Genomic DNA, 25,956 nt, shown 5'->3' with positions numbered 1-25,956 from the left:
GAATGCTCTCAGAAAAATCTTCATTTGTGTGCCAAAGACAAACAATTCGAACAATACGCGGAACTAAACAGTTGATGGACCCCATTGACTTCCATAGGGAAAAAATACAATGGAAGTCAATGGGGTCCATCAACTGTTTGTTTACTAACATTCTTTAAAACATCTTTTGTGTTCAGCAGAACAAAGAAACTCTTACAGGGTTGGATCAACTTGAGGGTAATGATGGCATAATTTTCATTTTTGGGTGAACTATCCCTTTAAAAGGGCTTGGAATGACATGAGGATGAGTAATTAACGACATCATTTTCATTTTTGGGGTGAACTATCTTTTTAATTGTTGAAGAACTATATATTTAAACACCTTGGACAAAACTGAGAAATTATTTCCCCACAAAATCCCAGAAATGCATACATAATTCTGTAACATTTGACACATTTTTCAATGCTTGATCAAAAGCAATTTTGAATAATTCAGCACAATCATTCAAAGTTCTTGTGGTGTGTTGTGACGATATACACTATAAAATACACTAACGTCCAAAGTTTGCCGTGTCTGTGCAGCATTTGAAGATCTAAATTTTGGTCGATGGGTGGCGCTATCTCATGATCTGTCTCACCATACGGTAACCACAACAGTGTGATCTCTATTCCTTAGAGCAATGACAAGTGGGTGGTACTGTAACGGAGAACAAAAAAGATGAAGACATAGTCCAACAACAACCCAAGGATGAATATAAAAAGCTATTTTTCATCATATATGGGCTACCTTGCATGCACAGTTTTCCATGGAAAGTTAACGAGTAGAATATTAAAAACAACGGTTACTTAAATAACAGGTGATTTTATTCAAGAGCTTTTTTATTTGCGTAAATAGAAATAAAATATCCACTACTTTACCGGATCACCAAGTTCTCCAACAACATATAGGCGCGGTGCGCGAAATCACTGCATGTGCCACGAGGACATCACGTTTTTTTGAAGGAAGTAAAGTCAAATTTTGCGTAAGAAACTGTTTTTTTTTTAAACGAATGGAAACTTGTTGTGAAGGATAGCGGCTTTGTTGCGCGTCTGTTCATTCAGAATATGAGGAATCAAACAGGATTTTGTGAAACAACAGGCAGTCAGCGGTTCATGGTAAGTAGGTGACTAAGTGCTTATGCATGGCTCTGAAGATCTGTAATATCACGCATCATTTGTTATGCTAGTTATATTCCATCAAATCTAAAATTATTCATATCGGACTGTTTGTATATAAAAAAAATACAGAATTTGCCACACTTAAAGCATGTATATTTCACAGATGACCAACGTTAAAATGGGTCCCGTGCTCAAGGGTCATTCGGCGCAGAAGGAGCGTCCCTCGCCCGAAGGCGCTGGCTCTTCGGCATATGATTCCCATGCAGGACCTTGGACAGGGTGCGCGGGCTCACTCCCGACACCCCTCACTCACACTCTCGCACGGTCAAAATGGCCCAAAGAATCGTTAAACGGCTACTCTCCTGAATACAACTCCATCAAGTCCACTGGGACGAAAAGAGAGACGTTATTCAACACAGGACATTTGTGTAAAAAGTGCACCTCTCTTTTCAACATATTCAAAGGGGAAGCGTTAAAACAAGTCATTGACGGAAACCTTTCTACCAAAGTAAGTCTATTTCCTCATCAAGTTGCATGCATTAAGACACGAATACCATGCATTTTTATGTATTTAGAGCTGAAGACCAAATGCACTTGTGTTGGGGTGGTATAGTGGACTGCTGCATGCATGTCCGCCTCATCGGCCAGAGTCTGTCTCATATTTCAATTACATATCAGGCGCATGCTTTTTTTCTTTTTTTCCCCCCTTCCCCTTGAAACGAATTTAAATCGATTAGCTTTTGCAGTTGGTCTGAGATTCATGTGACACTCGTCTAGCCCTGATTGCACTGGAATATAGGGCATAATGGGTGGAACATGAAAACTCAGTTCCTACAGAGGAAGACAAAGTAAACGACACTATAATGTGATCAGCTGAGATAGAGATGTATTTGTGGCTGTCTTTTTATTTGGTGGTGGGGAGAAATAGGTTAGTGGATAATTTGCTGTCATTTTTTTAGTATACTCAAAATCTCTGACCTATTTTTCATAAAATGTTAAGAGCAATTACTGATTTTAGGACATAGAAGGGATGAGATTGATGAGATTATTAAAAAAGAAGGATGTGCTTATTTATCATGTAACAAAAGGGGTTTGTGGTTTGAAAATAGTGTTTACATTTACATTTAATCATTTAGCAGACGCTTTTATCCAAAGCGACTTACAAAAAAGGGGAGAACAATAGAAGCAACGAAACAAACAAGGCCAACAACCTGTAAGAGCTGTAAGAAGTCTCAATTAATTAGCACAGTACACAAGTTTTATTTTATTTTATTTTTTATAGCCATCTACAATAGCCATCTACAATAGCCACTTACAACAAAAACTCACGTACGCAAAATGCCGAACACTGGATTTTGATAGCTATGATAACAACCCATTAGGACTAAGGCTGATGCCCCAGCTGTTGTCGTTTATGCAGATTCAGTGGCCCAATGGGTTGGTTTTGTATGACATTCTAGCTAAACGCGCAGCAATAGCCATCTACAACAAAAACTCACGCACGCAAAATACAGTACACTGGATTTTGATAGTTATGATAACTATGCAACACACCCGCCTGAAGGCACAATTCCGGATGAGAGACGTAGATATGATCCAGGAGTGTGCGCTTTTTGTTCGTTGCTGTGGTGATCAGTAAGTGCTATTCTGTATTGGTCAGGTGCAATTGGAAAAGATGTGTCTTAAGATGTTTTTTAAAAATGGCTTCAGACACGGCAGCACGAACTGAGATCGGGAGGTCATTCCACCAGGTGGGAACGGTCCAGGAAAATGTCCGTGAGAGCGATTTCATGCCTCTTTGGGATGGAACCACGAGTTGCCGCTCACTCGCAGAACGCAAGCTTCTGGGGGGTGTTCTGGGAGTCTGAACAAGTGAGTTTAGGTATATTGGTGCAGAGCCAGTGGTTGTTTTGTAGGCGAGAACTAGTGCCTTGAATTTGATGCGAGCAGCCATTGGCAACCAGTGCAGTCTGATGAAGAGAGGCGTAACATGCGCTCTCTTCGGCTCATTAAAGACCACTCTCGCCGCTGCATTCTGGATCAGCTGCAAGGGTTTGATAGTGCATGCTGGAAGCCCAGCCCGAACAGCATTACAATAGTCCAGTCTGGAGAGAACAAGAGCTTTAACCAGGAGTTGTGCAGCCTGTTCTGATAGGAAGGGTCTAATCTTTCTAATCTTCTAGTGTAACAATATTGATATAATACACTGATCAGGCATACCACAACTGTGAAGTGAATAACACTGATTATCTTTTCATCACGGTACCTGTTAGTGGGTGGGATGTATTAGGCAGCAAGTGAACATTTGGTCCTCAAAGTTGATGTTAGCAGGAAAAATGGGTAAGCGTAAAGATTTGAGCGAGTTTGACAAGGGCCAAATTATGGCTAGATGACTGGGTCAGAGCATCTCCAAAACTGCAGCTCTTGTGGGGTGTTCCCGGTCTACAGTCAGTATCTATCAAAAGGTCCAAGAAAGGAACAGCAGTGAACTGGCGACAGGGTTGTGGGCGTCCAATGCTCATTGATGCACGTGGGAAGCGAAAGCTGGTGTGGTCCGATCAAACAGGCAATCTACTGTAGCTCAAATTGCACACAAAGTTAATGCTGGTTCTTATAGAAAGGTGGCTGAAGATTAGTCAGGGTGCCCATGCTGACCCCTGTCCACTGCCGAAAACGGCAACAGTGGGCAAGTGAGCATCAGAACTGGACCATGGAGCAATAGAAGAAGGTGGCCTTGTTATGTTATGCTTAATCGGTGTATAATTACTCAAACTTTGATTAGTACTGTATTAGTAATTTTTTACTAATAATCTGTGTATTTATTTTGTACTCATTTTTGAAATGTTGAGTTAACAGTCACCAATAAAAAAATGTCTTTCTGTGCCTCAGGATCCCAAAGTCTTCATTCATCTTTATGAGAGCATGAAACCACCTGCTAGTACTGTAGAAGCCTGGGGCAACGTGGACGGACGCTGTGGCGTCTGCTCCACTCACTTTAGCCAGTTGAAGCAGGAGGCAATCCGCACGATCCTCACCCAGGACCGGGCCATATGGGCTCCACCTAGCACTGCCAACATCTCATCCACAAGCCTTGACTCAGGCTCACAAACGCTCCCCAGAACCTCAAGCCACCGATCTGTTATCTCTGACCCCCATCAGAGGCCCAGCAATGCAGGGCCGGATAGCTGGATTAAAGGACGTCAACATTTGGAGGCCCTGTGGCCACTGTCTACATGCAAAGGAATCAGTTCAGTGCCTCAAAAGGTAGGATAAACATTTTATATGTATTTAATCATATTTTTGCCATTGAGTCTTTAAAGGGTTGGTACACCCCAAAATGAAAATTCTGTTATTTAATCAGCCTTGTTGACATTATTTCTTGTGTGGGATACAAAAGAAGATTATCAAAAGAAGATCTTAAAAAAAAAAAACTTTTCCCCCCTATTCTATTCTAGCTTATGATACTCTAAGTAATGTCCAAACGTAATAATTTGAGCACCTTTTGTGATTATTCACCTCTTCATGACAGAATGCTTCCTGTATTCCTCAGTTGTAAGTCGCTTTGGATAAAAGCGTCTGCTAAATGAATAAACATAAATGTAATATATTTAAAAAAATATATATATATTAATTAATACATATATTAAATAGTTAGTTGGGTCCAGTATTGTTTTTGACCCAACTGAGTTTCATCGTATAGACAAAAAAAGTTAATACATTCTTCAACTTGTATTATTTTATACAAGTTATATACTTGTATAACTTGTTCCACAGAATAATTTTTTTGTGTGATGATGAGTAAAAGATGACAGCATTTTCATTTGAGTTTTTGAGATTTGAGTTCATTGAAATTAAAAATTTAAGTTAATTAAATTACATTTTTGAGAATCGATAATCTTTATTCAAATATTATTAAAAGATTTTGTAAGCATATTGGGTAATTGTGTGTGTTTTATTTGCAGATGCAGTGAAACATGCCAAATTATGCTATTTTCATGTTTTATCACATTTTTATGTGGTTCAGATACAATAATTTGAGTTTCTACTCTGTAAAAAATTATTAAAAATATAGTTGCCTTAAAATTTTGAGTTCATTGAAATAATTTTTTTAGTAAATTCAATTAACATTTTTGAGAATCGACAACCTTTATTCAAATATTATTAAAAGATTTTGTAAGCATATTGGATAATTTTGTGTGTTTTATTTTTGATGACACAGTGAAACATGCTAAATTGACCTATTTTCATGATTTATCTTTTTTTTGTGGTTCAGATACAATAATATTTAGATTTTCTGTTTATTCAACCAATTTCCTTCATTGTATCAACTCAAATTTGTAATTTCAATGAACTCAAAATTTTAAGGCAACCAGGTTACTTACTTTTTTAAGTTAAACCAACAATATTTTTTACAGTGTATTTATTAAACAAATTTCCTTCATTGTATCAACTAAGATTTTTTATTTCAATAAACTCAAAATTTTAAGCCAACCAGGTTACTTTTTTAATTTAAACCAACAATTTTTTTACAGTGTACTTAATAAACACTGCCGTTTTTAAAGGTAGAAGTGAAAAATTGTATATCCATGACACATTAAATTGATCAAAACTAATAGTAAAGACCTGAACATTTCTATCAAAAAATTACATCAAATAAATGCTGTTCTTTCATTTCTATTCAATTAATCCTGAAAAGAAAATGTTTCCATGATTTCCACAAAAATAAGAAGAAGCACAACCTCATTGATAAAATTAACAATTTCTTGAGCATCCGATCATCATATCAGAATGTGTTCTGAAGGATCATGTGACACTGAATACTGGAGAATGTCTTGCATCACATGAATAAACTAAAATATATTAAAATAATTGTAATAATATTCAACTATATTGTTACTGTATTTTTGATCAAATAAATGCAGCCTTGGTAAGCGTATGTATGTATTCATTTTTCAGATAATTCTAAAAAAGAAGCGCTTTCTCCACTGTTCATATTTTATATCCAGTACACCATCCATGTGCATAATGTAAAAGTATATCAATTAAATATACATAGCTATGTCTGCCCACCAGGACTTTTCAGGCCATCGTATGATACACAACCCTCTAGATGTCCATGATTATGTCCAGAGGCAGCAGATATAGGACTTTTCTAGTTAATGGTTAAACCCACTTTTTATCCATACCACAGAGAAGCCTGTCAGGAGAAAAAGAAACTTGATCAATATCGCTGTAATATTTAATGACCAGTGAAATATTCATACACAGCCCTCGTAAATACAGATGAAACGAGAATGCATTATGAAAGTGAGGCAGAGAGCGAACATCTCAGACAGCTCCATAAGCACTCAGTACCAGATCTTTATGCAACGCTGACCGAGAGCTTGATGGCAGACCGAGTCCATTAGTCCAGCTCCATTTCATTACACAAACATCCAAGGTGGATTCACTTAGTCCTTGAAGTGGAATGAAAAAATAAAACAAAAGATTAATGCATGAGGTAAAAGCAAAAGAGATGCTTTTTGGAGTATTTTATTTGAAATAGCAAAAGGCATGTTTTTATGGCAAGCGTAATTGCGGAAATAAGATGTGCACATAATTAAATCTTAGATTCTCTCTGGAGGACAGAGAAGTGAGAGAAAGAAAGAAGAGACGGACAAAAAAGAATAACAGTTGAGCCAATATTGCCGTCTCTGCCCGAGGGTTGCTCCCAGCGCTAATTGGCGTTACATTCTGCCAGTGGAGGGGTGCAAAGAGGGGGCTCCTATTTCGCATGGCTAGATAAAAGCATTGATGAGACATAAAGGCAGGGAGGGACTCTAGATTTGTGGATTACTGCAGGCAAGCGATGGTTAAGCATAGGCAAAATTCAGTCTGAATATTTGTTTTCTGCCGAGTAGAGGTTGGATTTCGGACTGAAGTTTGACTCGTCCCGTCAGCGCCTTCAGCCTCAGGCATTCATCTCCTGTATGCTGATACACATATAAGGAGGTTCATGACTTCATCTTGCACGTATGACTCAGCTTGTAGTGGCATTACTTAATAATAGGCCTAGTGGCTGACTGCAGTGCATTAAAGGGATAGTTGACCCAAAAAGGAAAATTCTGTCATTATTTACTCACCCTCAAGATGTTCCAAACATGAATGAATTTCTTTCTTCTTAACATAAAAGTAGATGTTTTGAAGAATACGGGTTCCAAACAATTGATGGACCTCATTGACTTCCATAGTATAGCCATCAACTGTTTTGTTATCAACTTTCTTTAAAATATCTTCTCTGTTTTACCCCTTGGGTAAAATTGTTTGGTTGTATGTAGTTTGTGTGTAAAAGGCAGCAAACGCTGAAATTATACACTGTCTGTAATGTGTATGGTCAATTTGACCGTTATGGCCATTCAAGCCCTTCATGACTCTTGTGTTTTGTAATAAAATAACAATGTTAGAATAAAATAAACACATTTAAAGGGTTAGTTCACCCCAAAATGTAATTTATGTCATTAATGACTTACACCTGTAAGACCTCCGTTCATCTTCAGAACCCAGTTTAAGATATTTTATATTTAGTCCGAGAGCGTATGCAAGTGTATGCATCCATGTCCAGAAAGGGAATAAAAACATCATCAAAGTAGTCCATATGTGACATCAGTTGGTTCATTAGAATCTCTTGAAGCATCGAAAATACATTTTGGTCCAAAATTAACAAAAACTACGACTTTATTCACCATTGTCTTTCTTCCAGGTTTGTTTTCAATCCTCAAATAAAGATTTGAACAGTTATGAATTAGCTTATTGATTCATGATACGGATGAATTCATACATTTAACTTAAAAACGTATTGGTGGTGGCTGAGGAGATTCCTCCCTTCTATATGTAAAGCGCGTTGGGTGTCTAGAAAAGCGCCATATAAATGTAATGATTATTATTATTATTATTATTATTATTATTATTATTATTATTAATATTAATATTAATAAAAATAATATATAATCAAAAAATTGTAGGTGTTGAAACTTGACTAGCTTTAACAGCTAATTCAAAAAATGCCACCTTGCTAACTGGTTACACAATGCTTTGGTAGCATTAGCATAGCACTTGCTGAATGAGGACAGCAAGATAATACATTTAACATATATCTGTTCTCAAACTAAGCTCATGCTCCACTCGTCACCGTGATGGAAACCCTTCAAAAAACAACATAAAAGAAACTCTTCTTATCTAACATAAACATTAAACACTACTAAATCTTCCACTTCACATTAATCTTGCACACACACAAAAAAATCTTGGCATTAACTTGTCCTTTTGAGTGTCATGGCAAAGCTTGCTAGGAAATAGAAATCCTGCAGCTATTTCAGATATATTTAAGTTGATCTAAATTAAAAGAAACAAGTTCATAAAACTCAAAACAATGAAACAATTCAGATTAATTCAAATGTGTCAGTTTTGAGAACTCAAAAGAAAAAAGAAAGTTCTAAATATAAAATATAAAAGTTAATTTGATACAATTTTGTTTAATTTGAGTTGGCTCTACTCAATTCAACCAATTCATTTTTTTTAACGTTATTGTTTACAGTGTTACAAAGCACAGAGTCCACTCCAAAGAGAATGTGGCAAGGTTGGCAAGCGAGATACATGGAAAGGAGCTAGCGAGACTGGTGAGTGATTGAGAATGAGCGATCCCCCTTAGCAGCGAGGTGAAGAGCCCTCCCTGCTGAGGGGGATCGTTCATTCTCAATCCAGCTGTTAGCAGCTCCTCCCCCTTTTTGATACAGCCAAAAGCGTTTTGTTAATATACAGTTTGACTAGAGCCTTTCTGTTTGGTAAAGCCAGTTTCCTCTAACACTGTTTATCATCATAATCTCCTCCATATCGCTTTGAAATGCAGCATTCTGTGCAGAATTCAAATGGGTCCGATATGTTTTGTTGTAAGCGCCGACTCGCGCATATGATCCACGCTGTGCTCTCTTGTCTGTAGTCTAAATTTAGACCAGAGCCATTGGTGTGTGTGTGCTGCTGCGGTGTGTGAAACTATCGTGAAAACAGAATAATTTCGCCTCAAATGAAAGCATATTTATACTGAATCGTTTCCTATTATATATATAGTGCATTATGTGCCTTTCATCATTTAGAAATTAGTAAATGTGTGTTAACAACGGACCGATTTCAGCCGCAGCTTCAGCAGTGTAGGGGGCGGCCTTTAAATTCTAGAGAGCATTTTGATTGGACAGAAGATTTGACAAGAAATTGAAGTCTGCGATGATGTCATCAAAATCTGAGATTCGTTTTAATGGAAGTGAGAGACTGTAAATTTTGAATGCTTATATCTCCTAAATGCAAATTTTGTCATTGTTTTTGGAACATACCAGCTTATTCATAACTTTAAGGCTAACACAGTCATACTAAAAGCTAAAAAACTTCAATTTTGATTTCAGTGGACCTTTAAAGGTACATATTAGTATCTTTTTGGTTTTGTACCTTAGGGTACCGCCCCAGTTTTTCTGACAGTTTCTGAACTCCCTGAAATGCTTCGATTGTAGTCTGAAACACTCGAAGCGGTTGGCCAATCACAACACACTGGTCCAGCCAACCAATCAGAGCACATTATGCTTTACAAAAGGAGGAGCTTCATAGAGGCAGGAACTAAATAGAGTGTTACTGACAGACTGGGAACAGAGGTTCTGCTTGGAACTATGTAAAATGTGTGATGATAAATGTGTTTTTTGTTCTAGTTTCTGACAGTACCAGTAAAGATGAATCTTTCTCAGTCCTCCCAGAGTCCTTTACATGCAGGAAAGGTGTTTGAGAAGGAGAATGTGACCTCTACAGCACTATGCAACTACGGCGCCTCACAGCCATCCCGTTCTTCCAGTATGTCCTCTCTGCTCCCTGCAGGAACCTCTGCTGCCTTGTCTTTCTTCGTCAGGTAATAGAGGCTGACCAGAAAATAAAAAATGAACTATAACTAAAGGTGTGATTTGTAGAAAAGAAAGAAATGCTTCGATAATGCGCATGCAATTTAGATAAACTCTGTTAAATCTCCACAGGGCTGCACAAAAGCTGAATGTGATGGTAAGAAGAGGGAGGCATTTCTCGGAGAGTGGTGCTTCCCAACACCTGACAAACTTCAGTAGCCTCCTGCAGAAGTCTCCTCCTCCAGTACCAGCCAACATTTTTCAAGCTGCTAGTAAGAGCAGGGAAACACCTGGGATGGGGAAGGTATGCTAGAATGTTTACTTCAAATGTTATGGGTGCTTGTAGCATTACATAATATCGACGTGCATCGTTAGATTATCGTAGTTATTCATTTGCTATTAAATTAGTAATAGACAGAATTTATAAATATTGGTCTATTCAAAATATATTCTACTGAGGTGCAGTCATTTTGTTTCTTTTATTATTACTAAATATGATATACGGTTATACTAAATACGATAGCCTGTTTCCACCTAAGAGTAAAAATAAAAATACATTTAAGTTTAAATGTTTGCAAGTTTAAAGTAAAAGTAAGAACACACTGCATGAAATAAAGCAATTGGGAGATGTAAAGTTGCATTATATCATATTTATGTCACGTTATGAGTTTTAAAGTCACACATTTTGAGAAATTGAAGTTGTGAGAAATATATATGTCATATTTACACAAAGAAATTAAATCTCTTATTCTCTTATGTTCACCAAGTCTGCAATTATTATATCAAAAATGACTAATAAGTAAAGGCAGTATTATTGTGAAATATTATTAAGATTGAAAGTAACTATTTTCTATTTGAATATACTTTAAATGTATTTTTTCCGGCCTTTAATGTCACACGATCCTTCAGAAATCAGTCTAAATTGCTGATTAATGATGTGGCACTCAAGAAACATTTCTTCATGTTGAAAACAGTTGTGTACTCTAATTAGTATTTTTGTTTTTGTTTTTAAAAAGGAATTTTTGGTAAATAAAAAGTTCACAAAAACATTATAACATTTTGTAACATTATAAATGTCATTACTGTCACTTTTGATTAATTTAATGAATTTAAGCGTAAAAGTATTAAATATTATAAAGTTTTGAAAAAGTTAAAATAGCTTTCATGGGAAAAATGCCCTGTTCCCATACACCTTTTTTTTATTTTATTTTATTCTGTGAGCAAAAGTGTACAATAACAGTGTTACCAAGATGAAAAAATTTTTATTTAGCTGGTCATTTGATATTAACATTGCATCCCCATGAGCTCCATGTGAATTAACATTAATGAGCATGTAAATTTAACAGCTTTTATTAGCATACTGTTATGACTGGAGTCGCATCTGAGAGTACTCCATTTAAGGCCCACTGAAGTGCCTTGAAACGCGCCGCATTATTCAGTGTGTTGACGTAATTTCCCCTTAAACGGCTCCAGCTGTTAGCAGCTCCTCCCCTTTTTTGAAACAGCCAATAGCGTTTCGTTAATATACAGTTTGAGCACAAGAGCGGACCTTTCTGTTTGGTAAAGCCAGTTTCCTCTAACACTGTTTACCATCATAATCTCCTCCATATCGCTTTGAAATGCAGCATTCTGTGCAGAATTCAAATGGGACGATATGTTTTGTTGTCTTCACCGACTCGCGCATATGATCTGCACTGTGCTCTCTTGTCTGTATTCTAAATTTTGACCAGAGCCGTTGAGGTGTGTGTGTGTGATGCTGCGGTGCATCAAACTACCGTGAAAACAGACTTTATTCACCTCAAATGAAAGCATATTTACACTGAACCGTTTCCTATCGCATATATAGTGTGCTATGTGCCTTTCACCATAGAAATTAGTAAATGTGTGTTAACAACTGACCGATTTCAGCAGCAGCTTCAGCAGTGTAGGGGGCGGGCTTTAGATTCAAGAGAGCGTTTTAATAGGACATAAGATTTGACGAGAAAGTGAAGTCTGCGATGATGTCACCAAAACCTGAGATTCGTTTTAGCAGAAGTGAGAGACTGTAAATGTTTAATGTTTATATCTCCTAAATGCAAATTTTGTCATAGTTTTCGAACATACCAGCTTATACCAGCTAACACAGTCATACTAAAAGCTAAAAAACTTCAATTTTGATTTCAGTGGACCTTTAAACGCATTTGTCTTTGTCTTCAACTTTCTGAATGAGCAAAATATCCCTACTTACAAACCACACTCAGATGATTTAGATGTCCTTCAGCCTGTCCTTAGGATGTGGCTGATCTCTAGCTGCCTCACATTTTAGAGAAGCCTGTACAAACTGTAACCTTTAAATGTGATGATAATGGCCTTCCCATTCCATCGCACCACCTCCTTGAGGAAGGGAAATCAATTTAGTTTAATTGTAGCTCGTCCTGACTTCACTCACCACAGTTCACACTGATGGGACTCTTCTTGAGTTTCAAATTATATCGCTCTCAGGGTAGCACCTGGTAGCTTGATCGCACTCAGCCTTGCACATCCAGCAACTGTAGCAGAGATAATGGGTTCTTAAATAATTCATTTCGCGTAAATATGATTTGACAGACTCAGAACAGAGAAGATATCACTAGACGAATGCATTAGATATCAGACAAAGCATTAACCTAAATTCGGTTTAGATGTGTGTTCAATGACATCATGCTAAAAATTGGGATATTTTAAGCCGTAAATATTACTGTTATGGTTTCAGGAACAAGGGCATTTTTGTCTCAGTAAAAGTATGGCACTGATGATTTTAATGTTGACCACATAGTTTTAGCTGACTGTCTTATTCTCTGGTTTAGGACTTCAGAAGTAATAATATTTTTTATCATATATAAAAATTACATATATATAATTTATATTATAACCAATTTGAAATGATTTGAGCTTTGTGACGTGGTGCATTATCCTGCTGGATGTAGCCATCAGAGGATGGACATGGACATGGTCAGAAACAATGCTCAGGTAGGCCATGGTATTTAAAACGATGCCCAATTGGCACTAAGGGGCCTAAAGTGTGCCAAGAAAACATCCCCCACACCATTACACCACCACCACCAGCCTGCACAGTGGAAGCAAGGCATGATGGATCCATGTTCTCATTCTGTTTACGCCAAATTCTGTTCTGACTCTACCATCTGAATGTCTCAACAGAAATCGAGACTCATCAGACCAGGCAGCATTTTTCCAGTCTTCAACTGTCCAATTTTGGAGAGTTCGTGCAAATTGTAGCCTCTTTTTCCTATTTGTAGTGGAGATGAGTGGTACCCGGTGGGGTCTTCTACTGTTATAGCCAATCCGCCTCCAGGTTGTGCCGTGTTGTGGCTTCACAAATGCTTTGCTGCATACCTTGGTTTTAACGAGTGGTTATTTCAGTCAAAGTTGCTCTTCTATCAGATATATATATATATATATATATATATATATATATATATATATATATATATATTTATTTATTTATTTTTCATATGAGATCAGTTATTAAATGTAGATTAAGAAATATTCTATATTTATATGTACTACCTAGTAGGGGTTTAACGATACCTTCATGTCACGAGTCGATACATATCACGATATTGAACTCATGATACAATATTATTGTGGTACAAGGCATGGTAAAAGGTTAACAAAAATGTACTTACTTTAATGTACTTTTTTTCTCACAGTACCTATTCACAATACATATTGTCACTATCTATGATACATATTGTTGCATTGTTGTATTGTGATATATTGTGACACAATATATTTTTACACCACTAAAATCTAGTATAATGTTTTGGGTTCCCCCCGCAATTTTAGGTCAAAGTGATGCTGCGAGTCTGTTCGGTTCCGGAGTCAGACCCCTCCCAGTCCTACTCTTTCAAACTGGACCGGCACAAGAAACAGATCACAGTGCTGAATGTACCCACCTTCCCCCCTCAAAGACAGACCGCTGGCACTACAGTCTCCTCAAAGACCTTCACCTTTGATGCTGCCTTTGGCCACGATTCAACCCAGGTCAGGGCCACTGCTTTGTTATTTCTGTCTTATGATGTGAAAACTGATCTGTATAATGTCTGGAGCCCATCTGAGTCATAATATCCAAACATCTGCAACACTTTCAGATTTGGTCACTTGAGTGCAGATATTCAATATCTGGATATTCTTATCCTGTACAATCAATTGATTTCACTCAGTATTAAATGCACATTTGGCTAAATAATGGCAACTCCTGGGAAAAGGTCCTTGAAATGTACATGCAATGTTTGTACAGTTCAAAATGTTTAAAAAAAAATTCTAATGTTTTCTAATTTTTAGGCTGAAGTTTGTGAGAACAGCTTGTGTGAGGTGCTTCAGTGTGTGGTTGCTGGGGCGGATGGTTGCATCCTAAGCTTTGGTCAAACCAGTGTGGGTAAGTGAGTTATATTAAAATGGTCAGAAAAATATAAAATAACATTTTATGGAACATTTTATTGAACATTTAGACACAACATAAAAGAAAATCTAACAAAAATGCATATGTTGTATATAGGGATGCACAGCAGATAAACCACCATATTGGTATCGGCTGATATATGTTCATTTTTAATGTTATCGTTATCACCCCAATAAAAAAATTTGACTGACATATTAAAACCAATAAATAATGGATTATTTCCTTTAGCTTAGACACTTCAGATGTCTACTGTTTGCCATGATGGTTTTAAATGGCTTAAAATATGATTGGAATCACTTCAAAAAAGGAAAATACAGTTAAGAAAAATGTGCAGTGGCTACATAAAATTATAATGAGAACATTATAATTGTGTGCTTGGGACATGGATTTTTATTTTTTTGGAATCAGGCTTTTAAATCAGCCACAATTTTCATATCGTGCATCCTTAGTTTTATATTTGGTACCCTTAGTCAAAAAGAAAAAGAAAAAAGAAAATCTAACAAAAAAGAAATTTGTTTTGTTTTGTATCACATTCGATACATCAGGCTTTTATGGCTCATATAGTATATAATATACTACGCTCGCAGAGGAACAAATTCTGATAGCTTGGAATGTAAATCAAATAGATTTGTATTAAAGTATCACAGACTGCATATATAAAATGCATATCAATATCAGCTGTCACTCACTGTATCTACTAATGATGTTTTAGTAGAATGAAATTCAAGTGCTTTTTTTAACAACGCTCTGAGTAAAAAAAACCTCTTTAATTAAAATTACAAATGGGTAAATGTGACTATTGTAGTTATATCAATGTAGCTTTATAACTCGCAATGTGACCTTAAATCTCATGATTGGGACGTTGTTTCTCATATTTGCATCTTCATAATGCACAATGTGATTGTGACTATGCTGCAGGATGGCCTTGTTTCACTATTACCTTTTAATTTTTTTACTCTGAGGGAGAAACGGGCTTCCATAGCTCTGCGACCTATGGTGTTGGTTCAGATTCACATGTTTTTACCACTTGACTTACTCTCAATGAATGTGCATTAAATCTTGTTCCTTTAAAAGACGGCATAAAGGCTACACAGTGGGTCATCACGGTCATTTACCTTTAAGGTTATTAATTGTTATCCTCCCAAAATCATGACAACAATCTCTACATGGCATTTGGATGGAGTATGACATCATTCTCTATTAGCTAGATTGAATTACCCGGCCACCATGTTGGCCCTTGGCTCCCAGCCAGACATCATAAATCTTTTAAACCGGCCCATGCTTGGCTGCCAGTAAAGTGCTTTACATTTAATTGGTCATGACATTGCCACAACGCATTTTACACCCCAGTTTGTAAAGTCATTCGGCAAGCTGTGGCTTTTTGTCATTCTGAATGATGATTTATTTTGCAAATCCCTTATGGGGGGCTTTTCTGTCTAATGATGGTCTGTTATGAAAAATGGCTTTCTCACTGTCTTTTTATCGGTTTACAGGAATGTCTTACACAATGATTGGCCATGATGGTTGTACTCAAAGCCTCGGAGTCATTCCATGTGCTATCTCTTGGCTTTTCAAGCTCATTAACAGGAAGAAAGACAAGACATGGGCAAGCATCTCCGTTTCCGTGTCAGCTGTAGAGGTCTGTGGGGAAAACAATGCCATCAGGGATTTACTCTCTGATGTTGACGCGGGCAACTGCAAGGAGACCTATAAGCCAGATGCTTTCCTCTTAGAGGACCCCGTCTGTGGCTTACAGGCAAGTGTTGAATGCACTTCCTTTGTTCTAACACCTCAAATTCATTTCTTTTTACTTTCAGTTTATTTGTTTAGAGCTTTTCACAGTGCATATTGTTACCTGTAAGAAGACCTCCGTTCATCAGAACATAGTTTAAGATATTTTATATTTAGTCCGACAGTGTATCTAAGTGTATGCACACTATACTGTCCATGTCCAGAAAGGGAATAAAAACATCATCAAAGTAGTCCATATGTGACATCAGTTAGTTAGATAGAATCTCTTGAAGCATCGAATTTTGGTAATAACAAAAATTACGACTTTATTCAGCATTGTCTTCTCTTCCGCGTTTGCTTTCAAATCTCAAATAAAGATTCAAACGGTCATGAATCAGCGGATTGATTCATGATTCGGATCGTGTGTCAAACTGCCAAACTGCTGAAATCATATGACATTGGCGATCTGAATCATGAATCAATCCGCTGATTCATGACCGTTTGAATCTTTATTTGAGGTTTGAAACTTCAAATAGACTACTTTGATTATGTTTTAATTCCCTTTCTGGACATGGACAGTATAATGTGCCTACACTTAAATACGCTGTCGGACTAAATAGAAAATCTATTTAAAATCTATCTTAATCTGTGTTCCAAAGATGAACAGAGGTCTTACAGGTGTGGAACAACATTAGGGTGAGTCATTAATGACATAAATTTCATTTTTGGGTGAAGTAACCCTTTAACACACATATTGCTGCTTCTTGTAGCTATAGTACAGAACAAGTGAGTATTTTGATCTTTGTTGATTGACCCCATTCACCTCCATTGAAAGTGCCTCAATGTAACCTAGATTTTTACATTTTATAAAGAAAAGGAGGGACAAATACAACTTATTTTTGTGGGAATTAGCTTTATGCCACAAGAGCTGTTAATTGAGCTAAACTTGACCCCGTAATTTTCCTTTATGAACATTTTGCATGAAATGTATAACCCTTTGCATGGCATATTATCAATATTCATGAGCAGTCAATACAAATTTAATACATACCCATTGATATGTTAATTGAGACATTCCCATTAACTTAAGAGTCTCCTTATTGGATTGTGTTATCTTGATTCCAGTTCTGCGAGCACAGTGTGCTGGATGCTCCTACCCCAGAAAGAGCAGCTTTCCTATTAGATGCAGCTATTGCATCTCGCAGTGGGACGGTGGACAGTGGAGGGAGACCGCTTCACTGTTGTCACATGTTCTTCACCTTGTATGTTCGCCAACAGCACATAGGGAGCAGCACCAAGTCTGGGAGTGAGTTCAGTTGCTTTTCATGCCTCTAATATGGAGATGTACATGTGCAGATACTCAGTCGGCTACAGATCTTGATAAAAATATCCGATTGGATAACATTTCGCAATGCAACATGCAATACTGACATAGGAGAGTGAAATTTTATACTGTTTTTCTGTTTTCAGCATAATAAAAGGGATTGTTTTGCACTCATGATATGATCTTTTTCATAACATTTGTTGCTTCTTTATTAATATTTTACTATAATTTAATAAAATATATATTTTCCTCAGTGAATGTGGATCAAAGCAAGCTGAGCCTGATCGATTTAGGGAGTTGTGTGGGAGAGAAGGGTGAAAGCAACTGTGGAGTCTGCCTTGCTGAGCTCGGAAACTTTATCACAGCCAATCTCAACAGACAAAAACATGTCCCTAATAGGTATGTTTGTATATATCTCAATTATAAAAGTATGAGTTTAATAGTATATGAACATAAAGCACAGTGATTTAATAAAGTAATATGTATTTAAGTAGCTACATTTCATTACCAGTTATAATTATATTTTTCAAAACAGGGAAAGTAAATTAGCCATGGTCCTGCAAGACTCTCTGAGCAATGCTAACTGCTCCACAACAATTATTGCCCATATATCCACCTCGACTGAAGACCTCACAGAAAGCCTCTGTACGATGCAGACTGTGTCTCGAATGCGAAGGCAGAAAAAGAAGACAAGGGTATGCTTTTATATTAAGACATTTTATTTTATTTTATTTGGAAATTAAATTAAATGTTACTGTTTTATTTTATTTTATTATTTTTATTTTATTTTTGGACATGTTCTCCAGTTTTCAGATTTATTTTATTTTATATTAAGAGATTTTATTTTATTTAATTTATTTTAAATTAAGAAATTGTTTTTAATTTAATTTAATTAGTTTTATTTTATTTTATTTATTTTAAATTAAGAAATTGTATTTTATTTAATTTAATTAGTTTTATTTTATTTTTGGACAATTTTTTCAGTTAACAGATAAATTTTATTTTCTATTAAGAAATTGTATTTTATTTTATTTATTTATATTAAGAAATTTTATTTTATTTTATTGCTTTATTTAATTTAATTTAACTTTATTTTATTTTATTTTATTTTATTTTATTTTATTTTATTTTATTTTATTTTATTTTATTTTATTTTATTTTATTTTATTTTATTTTATTTTATTTTATTTTATTTTATTTTTTTATTTTATTTTGGGACTGTTCTCCAGTTTTCAGATTCATTTCATTTTATTTTATATTAAGAAAATGTTTTTATATTAATACATTTTATATAAAAAAATATTTATTTTATTTTATTTTATTTTATTTTATTTTATTTTTTCATTTTATTTTTGGACTTGTTCTCCAGTTTTCAGAATCATTTTATTTAATTTTTTGTATTAAGAAAATGTATGTTATTTTATTTATTTCATATTAAAAAATTGTATTGAATTTTATTGCTTTATTTTATTTTATTTTATTTTATTTTATTCTATTATTTAATTTTATTTTGGGACTGTTCTCCAGTTTTCAGATTAATTTCATTTTATTTTATATTAAGAAAATGAATTTTATATTAATACATTTTATATAAAAAATATTTTATTTTATTTTATTTTATTTTATTTTATTTTATTTTATTATTACATTTTGAGACATGTTCTCCGGTTTTCAAATTTATTTTATTTTGTATTAAGATATTTGATTTAGTTTACTATTTTATTTTATTATTTTATTTTATTTGTTCTCCAGTTTTCACATTCTGTTCATTTAGACCATGCTTTACATTTTTACTTTTTATATAAATAATTGAATCATGTGAGATACATAATAGAAAATATTAAATAATCAATTAAATACATTTATTTATTTTATGGATTACGGGCATGTTCTCCAGTTTTCAAGTGATGTGAATTTAGGCAAAGTTTTACATTTTTACTTCTTTTTTTCTCCAGAAATCTTCCTCAAGCTCGCCCGGGGGAAGAAGCTTAGGCAACGAGAGGAAAATTAATAATTCCACCAAGATGAGATTCCAGTCTACAGGAACACTGGATCACGATCTCACCTCTCCAGGTTTCTCTAGTGATCCAGCATTTTACCCTGGGAGTGACACATCTTGTGATACCATTATCTCTGTGGATCCTTCTGGCCTCCTAGATAAAGACATTACAAATAGAAGCAGAGAGGTTTTGCCTATTATTCCATCCTTACTCAGGAGCAAATTAGAGTCCAAGAAGCTCTCGTTGATGAAGTTTTGTGAAATCTCTCCACCAATTGCCAATCGCATGAAGCAGATATCTAAAGAAAAGGTTAAAGAAGAGTCAACCCCACCAATATTGCAAGATAAATCAGATTTTGAGTGTCTCAAGTGCAACACATTTGCAGAACTCCAGAATCGACTTGGAAACATAGACGGAACAGAGTTGGATCTATGCAATGATCAGCAAGTCATCACTATGAATAAACCACCTCACCTAAGCCAAATTCAAAAGAAATCTAAATCATTGGACATTCAGTCATTAAGCAAAAGGGAATTTGATAGTACCAGACAAGGAAACTCATCAAAAACATTTGCCATCATTCACAAAAATGAGGAAATTCCAAGTACTTCCAATTCACAGATTATTCAGACATGTCCGCCACAGTTAGATATAGTCAAACCAAGTGATCCTATGCTATCTGGCCAATCTCCAAGCAAATCTAAGCTTAATAATAAAAAAATGGACATGATGCCCACTGCACTATCTCTGAAATTGGAAGACCAAGGTCCGATAAGGTTATCGGATTTACCGATGCAACCTGAGACACGAATTTCTCCCGTTGGCAAGAGTTCTCCGAGATCTACCTCGTCCTCTTCTTTCTCATCATCCATATCTTCCAGCTTGAGCTCCCCACCGGCTGTTTCTGCCTCTTTGAATGGAGATGTTCTACATTGTACAGCAAAAAAACAGCGAGAGCTGAGGGCCACCATTACCGTGACCGTGCAGCAGCCGCTCGATCTTAATGGACACGATGAGCTTGTTTATACCGTGGTTGAGGAGGTAACAATAAATGGGGCCACCGAGCAAGGAAAGGCAAAAATATTAAGTATTCATGAGTCTCACTCTCTCCAGGCTTTAACACCAGGAAGTCAGTCCGTAAGGATCATCGGCAGCATAGGTGAAGAACAAACAGCAAGTTTTTATAGCACCTCTAATGCAAAAACTCCAGAGAACGAAGTCTCCATGGCCTCATCTGATGCAGCTGAACGGCACACAAAAATCAATCCGCATATTGACAAGGCAAGCAGCTTCATTGATTCAAAAGACCTGCCGCAGCATGATAGTTGGTCTGACGTGCCGCTGACAGAAGATGGGAAGGAGATACCTAAAGGAGCCAATACTAAACTTGACCCTCACTGTGAGGTCCTAAAGTGCAAACAAAATGCTTGTGAAATTACACCCGAGCATAGCTGGTTATGCCTAAACAAAAAGAAAGACATCAAGAATGTCCCACAAATGAACGCAGAACACAAGAACCCATGTAATCCAAGAGAAACTCTTGAGAAGAAACAATGTGCCAAGAAAGACGGACTTGTAGAAGGTAACAATGTGACATCGACCTACACAAATAGTCCCAACCTCAAAAGGAAAGAAACAAAAGAAGAGTCTGCAATAGCCAGAAGTGCAATGTTAAAGGCTACTGAAACTAAGACCAACACGAAATCTCATTTTGAAGAGAGCAGCAAGTTATTTAATGCAAAACTGAAAGCATTATCCGGCAGGAGTCAAACTTGGGATGAGAGTAATAGTAGGAGCTCAACAGGAAGCTTGAAAGGTAATTCTAGCTCACCAAGACTTAAAAGCAAGTTCCTTGAGGAGACTGCTTTTATCGATATGGCTCCTAAAGGCCTTTTAGATGAACAATACTTTCCAGCTCAACCCAGCCCACTTGGTTTTAAAGAAGACTTTGAGGACTTTGTAAGGACTCGAGCTAGTCAGAGTCTTGGTAGGGTTCCACAGTTCTTCCCCATGCATGATGCCAACGATGCATCCCGGCCATCCAAAAACGGTAACTCTAAGACAACGGCTGTTAATAAATTCATGCCCAGTTCAAAGATCCACAAGATGCCAAGCTTGTCCCCCAAACCCACTAGACACTCGATCAACAGGAGCTTAAGCTTTTCTCCTAACGGCACACCTGTCAACCAAAGCTCCTGGTCAACACGCTCCCTATCCCGAAGTCAGGATAACGGTGGTCTGAAGTCGCCCGGCGCAGTCCGGAAAGGAAGAGTTGAACTTTTAAGAAGCAGTAGAGACTCTCTTTCTGCTTTTAGTCAAGGTGAGTCGGATTTAGATGAAAGCGAGGAACTGGAGATGATGAAATCTCCCTTCGTTCACACGTTGCCGTCCCCGTACAGTCGGATAACAGCTCCACGGACACCATACCACTGCAGCGGCCATGCCAGCGATACCACCAGTGTTCTCAGTGGAGAGCTGCCTCCTGCCATGTGTAAAACCGCTTTACTCTATAACAGAAGCAGTATGGTCAGCAGTGGCTATGAAAGCATGCTAAGAGACAGTGAGGCTACAATTAGCAGCAGTTCAACGCACAACTCCATCAGCGATCAGAGCTGCTCACCCGGTGGTGCCAAAGGGCCGAGAAGTTCCAAGAAAAGAGCCAACATAGGTGAGGAATTTTCTAAATCAATGTATTCTAGCATAAAAAACAACATCGCCTTCACTGTATTGTCTTTGTCCACAGGGTCCAGTATAAGACGCCCATCTCAAGACAACCTCCAGTCGCTGAAGAGATCCTTCAGCGGGCCCAAAACGCACCGGATGGAACGAGGTGTTTCTGAATCGTATGAAATTAAAGTCTATGAGATTGATAATGTAGATGGCGTACAGAAGAGAGGTGGGGCAGGGAACAAGGTGAGGTTCAAAATGTGTCAATGAAAAAATTGTCTGTCTGTCTGTCTGCTTTGTATTTCATTCACAGACTGCTATTGTTGTATGGTCCGTTAAATTGGTAGTGCTTGACTTCATTGCTTAGACATGAAAATCTGTTCTTTAGCCAGTTATCCTGACTTGCAACACCGTTTTCTAAAAGTGAAGGCTGGAATACCCTAGATGGCTTTTGTCTGGGTTTTTGCCCCGATTTGCAGTTTGAAGGAGTCAACAGTCGGAGTTTGCGGGTGTATGATGGGCACAGAGTCCAATTTTGATTCCATCCAAGCAGAGGATATCAAACATGTTTCATGTTATCATCCGTTTTTAGAACACCTATGTTTTTATTTGCCATGCGTCTCCTAGTAACACGAGTTTGTTGTTTTCAGAACAACGTGAAAGTCCCAAATTCTGTTCAGATTTGAGTGTATTCCAGCCTTAAGTCTAATTTCTCAAAACTTTTAACATTATTCCTGTTTCAGCTGCAAATCTGTTTATTCTTCCTGTTTTTTGTTTTGTTTGTTTTTACTCTGATCCAAACTGATTTTGCAATCTTTATACATACTGGAGTTTTTTTCTATTACTGACAAATATGCAACTTTTTGTTAAATATTTGGGAAATATTTTGTTATTTATTTTGTTTTTAAAATGTATATTTTTATAGTTTTCATTCAAGTTTTCACTTAACAATGTACTGTACACATTCAGGAAAATTTGATAATGTTGTGTTTATATATATGTTTTTCCCTATTAGCAAAGATGCTGTTACAAATGATTTATTAATTTGATCAAAACAATATTGTTTATCACAAAAACAAAACTGTATGTTAAGGAATTTGTTTGTTTTTTAAATGTGAATATTTACTTTAATTTATGTGGTAGTTTTATGTTTACATTTACCATTTTAAAATGTATATTTGCTCATTCATTGTAGTAAACGAATATGGCCGTATTGTTTGAAATAAATCTCACAGTGTGTAATTCAGTGTATCTGTGTATTTGGTATTTGGTGGTTTTGTGGGTCATTTATAGACAAGATTTGATCTAGATTCAAGATAACTTAGCTGAATACGGTGCTTGATTTACATTAGTATTAAAACCTGTGGTGTCCTGGAAGGCCAAATTCTAATCTCAGATCTCACATTTTATATGGAGGGAAACTGACATTTTGTCATCCACGTTTCCAGGGTATAGTCCTCTTTAGTGCAAAGCTGAAATTCCTGGAGCATCGACAGCAGAGAATAGCAGAGGTGAGGCTCAAGTATAATGCTCTAAAGAGGGAGCTGGAACATGCCAAGCATCATCTGATGGTGGACCCTGGAAAATGGAGTCGTGAATGTAAGGGTTAAACATATCTGCTTATGTATATTAAATAATATTAAGCACTGCAGGATAGAAAACTGTAGGGTTGTTTATGGTTCTGCTTCAACTCCTGTCTCATCAATAATTATGATGCTATTTGTGTGATGTATTTTGCAGTTGACTTATGGCAAACATTTGAGGTAGACTCCCTGGAGCACTTAGAGGCTTTGGAGATGGTCACTGAACGACTAGAGCGCCATGTTAACCTCTGTAAAGCACATGTCTTGATGGTCACCAGCTTTGATGTTACACCGAAGTGCAGACAAAAGTGGCACCATCGGCCTGCTGTAGATCATACAACATTTGCAGGAATATAGCATGCCAGTATTTTAAATGATCACTTTTACCTGTTATGCAACATAAGAAATGATATGCAAATCCATGGCTCTAAAGCATCTCAAAATCATCACATTATACGGAAGCTTCCGCTGGTGCTGATCGGGCTCTACTTGAAATCTAATTTGCTGTAAATGTTTGTGTTGTAGCTTTAGCATTGAGAGAGATCAAAAAAACATATTGGACTGCAGACGTCAGTCTGGACTTGGTCTGGATATGGGCTTTTTTCAGTTATTCATTTATTTATTCAATTATATATACACTCTATTATTGGTTATTCCTTGTTTTTCTCTGTTCAAACTTTAAACGTGGGTAGTTAGGATTCAAGATTTCCCAATATGCATTTGTAAATCCTGGATTAACTTTCCTATTGGCATAATTGCTACCCTAACCCTATAGCATACAGCATGAGATGACTGTGTAGCATGCAATACAACTGCTTGTCTATCTGTGGAAATGGAGCATTATATTATGATTTGTTACCCATTGTCAAACAACTTCTTGTAACATTCTAGCACCTTATTGTTTCACACAATTAATACTGCAAGTTTAAAAGTTATGTTAAGTAACTTTTAAAATTACAAGTGTGAAATAAAAATTACTTAACCCAGGGATAAATGTGGCCTTAATTTTGGGGGTAAAAAGGTGACTTTTGCTTTACTTAGAGTAAATTAGTCACCTTTAAGGTGGTAACATTAGTCACCTTTAAGATGGTATCATTAGTCACCTTTAAGGTGGTGGTATCATTAGTAATCTTTGAGGTGGTAACTGTAAATAAGTAATTTTTAACACCCAGGGTTTATTTTGTTGCATGCTCTAAGAAATATGTGGAAGTTTGTATTGTTAATGTCTTTAATCATTATGTAAATGCACTAATAAAAACCTGGTATGCACTTTCGCTTGTATTGTTTTTGTTTAATTTAAGTTATAAATGCTTTTACTGAAATTGTATTCATTTATATACAATACCAAAGACTAGATATAGAAAGATGGTTGATTCTTTACTCATGAATGGGAGAAACTGCAGCACTCAATATGGCGGAATAGTCCAGTCTTCTACAGTAAAAGAGCCAATCGCTGATTGATAAAGTCATTGCGCCACTGCAGCTGCCGTTAGAAGCTCTGGTTCCCTTAAAAGCCTGACTCAAGTTTCGGATTGCACATGCGCATGGACAGGTTTATCCTGAAAAACGCTTAGCTTTTTAACGCTTTTTGAGCAGTTTATGTCGGATTTTGTTGCTGGTTTGAAATAGGTTATTTAATTATGATTTCAGCCAGCAGCTTTTGAGATTCCAGGATTCCCCCATTCAAGTAGATAGAACTTGCCCTGATCCGTTGCAATAATGGCAGTCCAGTGAACAGACTTTCTTTGATAGATACCCACTGTAATCATCAAATGAGAAACATGACAGAAAAAAAGAGAAAAAAAAACATTGAAATTGAACATTGAAAACATGTTTTTTGTAGTTCATGGAGTACTACTAAAACATTGATGTACCTTAATGAGTCAACTGATCAGCTCACCCTGCTGTCACAACAAATATCCGGCTGAGATGAAGTGCAGCCCTCAGTTCACTCAGATGGTAGGCCTACAAGTAGGATAAAACCTACCCTATTATGAAGTTAGAGACATTACAGACCACAGCAAGCCACCATAATGACTGCATGTTTCGAGGTTTGTGTTTACCTTCTGCTCCAATTCCTATTCTAATGTTCATTTCATGTTTGCCTGCCTCAGAGCTGTATGACAGCACATAGTTCATTTATATTTTAGGGAAAGCCTTT

General features: G+C 36.4%; 1 protein-coding gene across 1 annotated transcript; it reads left to right on the top strand.

The window, feature by feature from the left end:
* Positions 1 to 650: 650 nt before the first annotated feature.
* Positions 651 to 25,013, top strand: kif26bb (kinesin family member 26Bb). The gene is made up of 15 exons (XM_067417800.1): positions 651 to 1,134; positions 1,301 to 1,645; positions 4,027 to 4,401; positions 9,903 to 10,060; positions 10,182 to 10,353; positions 13,875 to 14,072; positions 14,373 to 14,466; positions 15,984 to 16,246; positions 17,347 to 17,527; positions 17,800 to 17,944; positions 18,081 to 18,240; positions 19,501 to 22,213; positions 22,289 to 22,458; positions 23,661 to 23,811; positions 23,953 to 25,013. The coding sequence occupies exons 1-15, from the start codon at positions 1,084 to 1,086 to the stop codon at positions 24,150 to 24,152; spliced, it is 5,376 nt and encodes a 1,791-aa protein (XP_067273901.1). The 5' UTR covers positions 651 to 1,083; the 3' UTR covers positions 24,153 to 25,013.
* Positions 25,014 to 25,956: the final 943 nt, after the last annotated feature.

Source organism: Pseudorasbora parva, chromosome 15 (assembly GCF_024679245.1).
Source record: "Pseudorasbora parva isolate DD20220531a chromosome 15, ASM2467924v1, whole genome shotgun sequence".
Classification (NCBI taxonomy): Eukaryota; Metazoa; Chordata; class Actinopteri; order Cypriniformes; family Gobionidae; genus Pseudorasbora; species Pseudorasbora parva.
The sequence above is the reverse complement of the archived record's forward strand: the minus strand, read 5'-3'. Positions and strand labels throughout refer to the sequence as shown.